This window comes from Nanorana parkeri, unplaced genomic scaffold (genome assembly GCF_000935625.1).
Source record: "Nanorana parkeri isolate BGI_ZX_2015 unplaced genomic scaffold, ASM93562v1 scaffold978, whole genome shotgun sequence".
Lineage (NCBI taxonomy): Eukaryota > Metazoa > Chordata > Amphibia > Anura > Dicroglossidae > Nanorana > Nanorana parkeri.
The window spans coordinates 567,616-574,814 of record NW_017307246.1 but is presented as its reverse complement, the minus strand read 5'-3'; the positions used below and the strand labels follow the sequence as shown (position 1 = coordinate 574,814).

The 7,199-nt window shown below is 40.6% G+C and overlaps 1 protein-coding gene across 2 annotated transcripts in view; it reads left to right on the top strand.

The window, feature by feature from the left end:
* Positions 1 to 5,759, top strand: part of RAN (RAN, member RAS oncogene family) — a 6,788-nt gene extending 1,029 nt beyond the window's left edge. For both annotated transcript variants that reach the window (XM_018566817.1, XM_018566818.1), the window contains exons 2-7: positions 1,409 to 1,457; positions 1,543 to 1,627; positions 2,881 to 3,006; positions 4,385 to 4,572; positions 5,058 to 5,228; positions 5,348 to 5,759. In XM_018566817.1, coding sequence (XP_018422319.1) covers positions 1,422 to 1,457; positions 1,543 to 1,627; positions 2,881 to 3,006; positions 4,385 to 4,572; positions 5,058 to 5,228; positions 5,348 to 5,392 — 651 coding nt within the window. In that variant the 5' untranslated portion in view covers positions 1,409 to 1,421 and the 3' untranslated portion in view covers positions 5,393 to 5,759. The remainder of the gene's footprint in view (positions 1 to 1,408; positions 1,458 to 1,542; positions 1,628 to 2,880; positions 3,007 to 4,384; positions 4,573 to 5,057; positions 5,229 to 5,347) is intronic.
* The last annotated feature ends 1,440 nt before the right edge of the window (positions 5,760 to 7,199 follow it).

Here is a 7,199-nt window from a genome sequence, read left to right as displayed (position 1 = left end):
CCCCCCCCCCCCCCTGGACTGCAAGGGTTAACTGCTCATCTTTGTTTTGGTGCTACAAAGTGTTGCTGGATTGTTTTCCCCTCAAATCACATATATCCAGTGTATAGACGTGAGGTTGCTGAGGAACATTCCAATGCTGTAGAGTAGGAGGAGATGGGTTTTTGGGGACCAGAGTAGGCTTTTTTTGGAGAAAAACAAGCAGTTAACAATGCAGTGTGGGGGCTGGACTCATTGTAAGGGTTAATAAAAGCTTAGCCTGGAGTTCTTCTATGACACCGGAAACAAAGTATCCTTTGATATTGTGATACTTCTATTGAAATGGCAATTCATTCACTACAGTCTGTACTGCGTCTGCAACTTGCTGCTGTGGGGAAAAAAACTGCATGTAGAACCCTTTTAGCGCATGCCACATCGCAGTGGTTTGATTGGTCTATATTGTAAACAAGCCAAATAGATGTGGTGTGATCTCCAGGGGAATACTTAACCATTGCAGTGAGTGGTGCTGCCCCTGCACTGCATGGGTTAAGTGCTTATGTCTAGGTTTAAAAAAAATGGGATTGCCTGATCCTTGGAACTAGCTTGTCCCTTACCTCACCCCACTATGGTGTTGTGCTCTCTGGTCCATGAGTCATTATGTTCTGTACAGTGTATAGGATGTGAGGATGCTGAGGGACATTCCATCGCTGCAGCGGAGGAGATGGATGGAAGGGAGCGCTCCAAGAGCAAGACTGTTCTGAGGCACATGTCCAGTGAATAGGTGTTGCTCTGTAATTTGCTACTCCATCGCTCCACACTGGATGTAGTATGTATGCCTTTTAGGCATAGTAATGGTTGCCAGTTTCTTTTCAATGCACTTCCCTAGGAGTGACAACAATTCATGATCTCCTAATGCTCTTTGCTCCTGTATGCAATATTATCCCACCATGCTTCAATGTGGCTGACTGGTAGAATCTACACCCCTGGGAGACTTCAGTGATGACTCCATAAGTGACTAGTCACTGCATGCCCTGTCAAATAAGTAGTGCATTAATGGTCACATGACCATAAAAAAACCTGGGTTAAAGAAATGTATTGGAAAGTTCCCTTTTGAATGCTAGTGAGTGCTTCACTTGCATCAATCCCTAGTATCAACCTCTGCAGTGTGTAGAGGTGCTGCTTTGCACCAATCATATAGCAGGTACACACACCATCATAAAGCTGATCTTTAATGTGTCGTGAGGAAGTGGGTGTATGTTAGTATGTGGTGTGGGGTGACTAACCCTGTGTTAACTGTCTGAATGAGGCCTAAAGCTGTCTGCCTTGGGGGATGAGTGGCCTATTATATAGCTTTCAATGCAGCTTCTCATGTTGCTGACACTATCAAAATCTGAATGTTTCACATTTTCTGTTTTTTTTTTTTTTTTCCTAGCCACACACAAACCATGGCAGCCCAAGGAGAAGCTCAAGTTCAGTTTAAGGTAAATATGGATAGTATTTTAAGTGTTTTTAATTGTTAAATATTGACATGTCATTTTTATGTAAATACTATCATTTCTTTTTCAGCTTGTACTGGTTGGTGATGGCGGTACTGGTAAAACAACATTTGTAAAACGTCATTTGACTGGCGAATTTGAGAAAAAATATGTAGGTATGTAAACGGTGAAGTTTAAATTGTTAAACTGCATGATACTCTGACCTTGTTAAGGGCCTATTTACACCTGAGGTTCACTCCAATGTGGTTACCATTGCCATGTTGTTTTTAAATGTGCTAAGTGTGACTAAGGCCCAAAGGTTTGTACCTATCAAAAGGCAGGGGATCACCAGCACTCAATGAAAATAAATGTCCTTTTTATTGGACAAAAGCTTTTGTCCAATAAAAGACATTTATTTTCATTGAGTGCTGGTGATTCCCTGCTTCTGTGTCTGCACGGCGCCATCTGTGAACCAACATCACTGCAAGCACCATCTTTTCTTATTTGGCCGGGACTGCTGTGAGGTGTGCAGAGGGCTCCCCCAATGACTTACACCTATACAAAGGCAAACTTGTGGACGCTCCTGTTAAATGTTAGATTTTTTTCCGGCCAATTCAAACGTAATTTTTTTTTTGGGAGAGTTGCTAGATAAGTCTTCTGATGGGAATTGTACCAAACATTGTCCCTAGACATATTAAAGGGTTTTGAGCCTTAGTGGTCTTCTTGCCATTAATAAGTATGTTCTGAGATCTGTTAGGTCTTGGTGGGTTTTCAGTGACTTGCCAGTCAGTTCTGATCTGTCGTGTGCCTCACAGATAAAGGGTTATGGCTTAGTTTATGCTTTTAAATTGAGGGATTTAATGGTGGCTGCATTTTTGTCTGCTGGGACCAGTCTACCCATGGACTGTAAAAACAGTGTGTTGGATGCTTTTACTGTAAGTAGTATGAAAGGCCTAAATGGTTTTTAAACAGACTGTTGGTGAAAGTATGTTTTAGATCTGGATGCCAACAGTTGTCTAAATTCCTGCTTCTCATTGTATCTCTTGTGCTGTAGAAGAGTGTGTGGTACACTGCTATCCTTCTCATAGCAATTATGGTTTTTATTATTTTAGCACTTCAGGCTCAGGAAGTGCCAAATTTGTTTCTCAGAACTGCCAGAGCCTGGGTGGGATGGGCCCATTTAGAGGGCATCTGCAGTCATGTGACTGTAGGTGCCCACACTTAATTGCTCTCTTAATTTAGTCCGCTTCAAAATAAGTGCATCAAAGACTACCTGGAATGGAAACTGCATATTTTTTTAAAAATCTAGTTTTGGTGTTTTGAAAGCAGTCAAAACTTATCTTTTTCATTCAGTAGTTGCAGTTCTATAAAGTTCAACAGTTTGGCTTTATTTCTAAATAACCTTTTTTTTTTTGTTTTCTTTCTGCAGCCACACTTGGTGTTGAAGTCCACCCTTTGGTTTTCCATACCAACAGAGGTCCTATTAAATTCAATGTATGGGATACTGCTGGTCAAGAGAAGTTTGGTGGTTTGCGTGATGGGTACTACATCCAGGGTGAGTTTTTTTTTAATTTTAAAGTGACTCAGTAGTTAAATATTGAATACCTGTGTATCACTCGGCTGTAGATCTCAAATCCTCTCTGAATTGGTGCTGACACTGTCCTTCCTTCTGCAGGATGGCTATTTTTGTTCCCCATGGTCTGTGTTGTAAAGGTTTAACTGTGTACACGGGGACCGTAGTGTTGGCTCAATATGTTAAGTCCGAGAAAGTGTAACTTTAGGTTAGTTAGTGGTGCTGTTGTACAACAGAAATCTCGATGAAAACTGCACATGCTCAAACGACACTCCTTTCAATTGATGAAAATCAGCCAGGTGGTGCTGACAAGCATTCATTGTGAACTACATTGGTTTGTGCATGATGGGTTAGTTGTAAGAAAATTGAATGTGAGATGTCTGGACATGCAACTTGTGTTAAAAAGTCTGGGCTTGCTGCCCATATGGAGTAGTGTAACTAAATTGTTTTACTTGGTAGAATGAACGGTTCTAGTAAATGTTGACGCGCTTTTTGAAAAATAAGACCATTACTTTTTCCATGGGGATAATTTAGATATAGATTTGTATTTAGCTCATCTCCAGATTTATGTTGGTGACTGCACACGAATGCCCCATGGACATGAATGAGGCATAGCCCCACTGCAAATGCTATATTCCCTATTCATATCTATAGGCCATTTGTACATGGCTGGCCCAACACTAAGCATTTACCAGATGCTTTGTGGGCAATTGGAGACATTCAAATGGGGCTAAGTAAGAATCTGCAGTGTGCATGATTCACCTATAGTGTTTCCACATTTGCAGTCCAATTTGAGTAAACCCCTGCTATGTTTTGTGTTTCTCTTCGAATCGTATACCAGAAAATGTTTTGAGAGAAGTGCTTTACCCTTTCTAGATGTGTCTAGGTGTCTGTAGCAGATCTTTGGAGCTTCTCTGCAATGTTAAGTGATGGCAAACACTGGCTGTTCCCATAGACTAAGGACACTTTGACATAAAATGCTTCCAGGTCTTTAGGCCTTTGTTTGGACATACATTTCTTATAATCTTTCAAATGAGATCTGCCAGCCCAGTACAGACTGGTTAATTTTAGTAAATCTTAATCTCCCTTGCACTCAAGAGGAAAATTTCAGTTTAGATTAAAATAAAAATGTCAGAATAGCAGAGTGTAGATAATGTGTGCACATTCTAACTTGTTCCCTATTGACCAAACGCTGTTCCTTAAATGTAGGTGTCTTTCACCTGGATGAGTGCTGTGGGGGAAATGTATAATGAATGGACACAAATGCTAATCCTCTGGCAGTTGAAAACCACATATATATTTAAATGGTTATGAAAATTGTAGCGCTTACCCCACTAACAATATTTTTCTACCTTTGCAGCTCAGTGTGCCATTATCATGTTCGATGTAACATCAAGAGTCACATACAAGAATGTACCCAATTGGCACAGAGATCTTGTAAGAGTATGTGAAAATATCCCCATAGTCTTGTGTGGCAACAAAGTGGACATTAAGGACAGGAAAGTTAAAGCAAAATCCATCGTATTTCATAGGAAGAAGAACCTTCAGGTTGGTTGGCTTAAAACAATATTTTCTTGATGCATACAGACTAAATTTTCTCTGGTACCGGTTGCAGAAGTGGAGCAACTTCTGGGCATTCCTGGTGTGCAGGCGTTCTCCACTTGATGATCTACTGTGGCATGTTGCGGCTGGAGCACTGCATGCAACGTTTGGGCCATTGTGAAGAAACCTGCTGCTAGGTGGATGTGATCTGATCTTGGGTGTTTAAACATAAAAGGCGGTGGGATGTTATAGAACCTTGTTGCCTGCAGACTTAACATTGGACATTTTATGTCCCAGAGTGCTTAAATATATACAGGCATTTTTGGTGCCTGTATTTCCTGCACTGGTTTTTGTCATGTATGTAATGCTCTTGTGTGGCATCCTTCAATGCACTCAGTGGCTCTTGAGGTTGTAGAGAGGTGACGTTACTCCGTGAAGATCTGTGCTCTTGCCTGTTAATAGTGCTTAACCGTGACTTTTTTTTTTTCCAGTACTATGACATCTCTGCCAAGAGTAACTACAATTTCGAAAAGCCCTTCCTTTGGCTTGCCAGAAAACTGATCGGGGATGCCAACCTTGAGTTTGTAGCCATGACTGCTCTTGCACCACCTGAAGTGGTTATGGATCCTGCATTGGCTGCACAGTATGAGATTGATCTACAGGTAAGCAATTTTCCATTTATTTTTAGTGAATTGACTTCTTAAATATTGTGGTTTCAATCCTTGTTTGCTTCTAACCAAAATGTTCAAAGTTTGATGGGTTTTTTTTTTGTTTTTTTTAGGTTGCCCAGACCACAGCACTGCCAGATGAAGATGATGATCTGTGAGGTGAATGAAGCTCGAGCCCAGAGTCAGAAGTCTAGTTTTATAGGCAACTGTCCTGTGATGTCAGTGGTGCAGCGTGTTTGCCACTTTATTTAGCGGAGCAGAACATGTGCTTAACCTTTTGGGATGCTGAAGGAGATGAATGGGCTTTGGAGTGAATGTGGCAGTTGAGAAAAAAATAAAATCCTTCATATTTTGGACCTGCGTATCTAGCTGTTTGGGACTGCAAATAATATTCCCTTAAAGTTTCAAATCTAAGTTAAGACTGCTACAGTCACATCACAATGTCAAGTGGTGATCTTGTTTGTTACTGTCATTCCCATACATTTTTCGTTTAGATCATAATAAAGTTGTATTTCAAATACCCTAGTTCTTGATAATGGCAGCTTGCTGTGTTCTGTAGTAAACCGTGTTGCACCAGCTGATGCTCAAAATGCAGGTTTGAAAATTTGTCTAGTTAAGCACATTTTTCCCCACAAAATCCGACAAGTGCTGCTTCTCCATGAAGAAGAAATGGCAGTCTTGGAGTTGCATATAAAATCTGTAAACTTGGTAAACAAATTCCAGATGCAACAGACACCTGTTATGTGGTGGTAGCCTTGTTTGCGAAATACGTGGGCTCTGTTCACACTGGGATAGATCACCTGTGAATATGGTTTTACTGAACCTTTACCGAGCCAAAATCAATGGAGATATGGTCGTCTCCGGTTTTTGGCTCACTGCATATGAAATCATTTGCACGGTTTGGCTAGCAGAAAATACAGCCATGGTTGCAATGCAGTTAGTATTAGACCGCATTTTTCACAAAAGCCCAACAGTGAGGGCCTATTAACACCACATATTGGGCTGCGTTACTTAACACAAGCCCAATTCAATATCAAGCTGAAATTCATTGTGTGAGCTGAGCCTATTGAAAACAAACATGACCTATGTGCAAATTGAACATACTGCATTTAAATGTAATGCACTGCAATACACATGAAAGAAAACCATGCATCTTGGCTCCTGTCTGGGGAACAAACCTGATACTAATGCAACCTGTTAAAGTGCATATCAATGCAATGACTTTTTTTTTGTCAACATGTGCCTACTCACATCTGCAGGTGTACATTATACACTGTATAATGTGCAACTGCTGGTGTGTTGGGTAGAGGCAATGCATTGTTACATCTCAATGCTTTGTTTTATGCTTTTTTTTTTAACTTTGCCTTTTTTTTTTTCTTCAATGTCCTAAAATGAGGTTTCATTGATTTCCATACACCAAAGTGCAATGCAGTTTAGTATTGCAACATGCTGTGTAAGAAGAATGCAGTATATCTTACTACTTCAGTGCACTCAAATGCAGCATGTTGGTGTGAACTGAACTATTACGAGTGAAATTTGTTTGCTTTGGGCAGCATTGGTGTGAATGGCCCTAAGCTTCAAATTGTCACTTGCTTTGGTTTCATGTGCAGTTTGAGATTTTTGGATGTTGGGACAAAACATTGCTGTTGGTGCTAAAGGTAACTGGCTCAAACGGGTAACTTGAAAGCGCCTCTAGTTGCATTTTTATTTTGATGTCACTTCACTGCTTGATCAGCATGTAAATTTGCAGACATGTAAACCCATATGATAGGATTTCATGTGATGAACAATTATTAGAATAGGGTTTTTTTGCGCTGCTACTTAAAGTTATCAAGGTCTTTTCCTGATCTGAAACCCCTCGCCTTCTATTCTCTCCTCCCGGTTGGCCAATAACTGCACCCATTATACCCTTATTAGGGATGCACTGATGTATCAGCCGCCGAAACTTATCTGCCAAAAATAGCA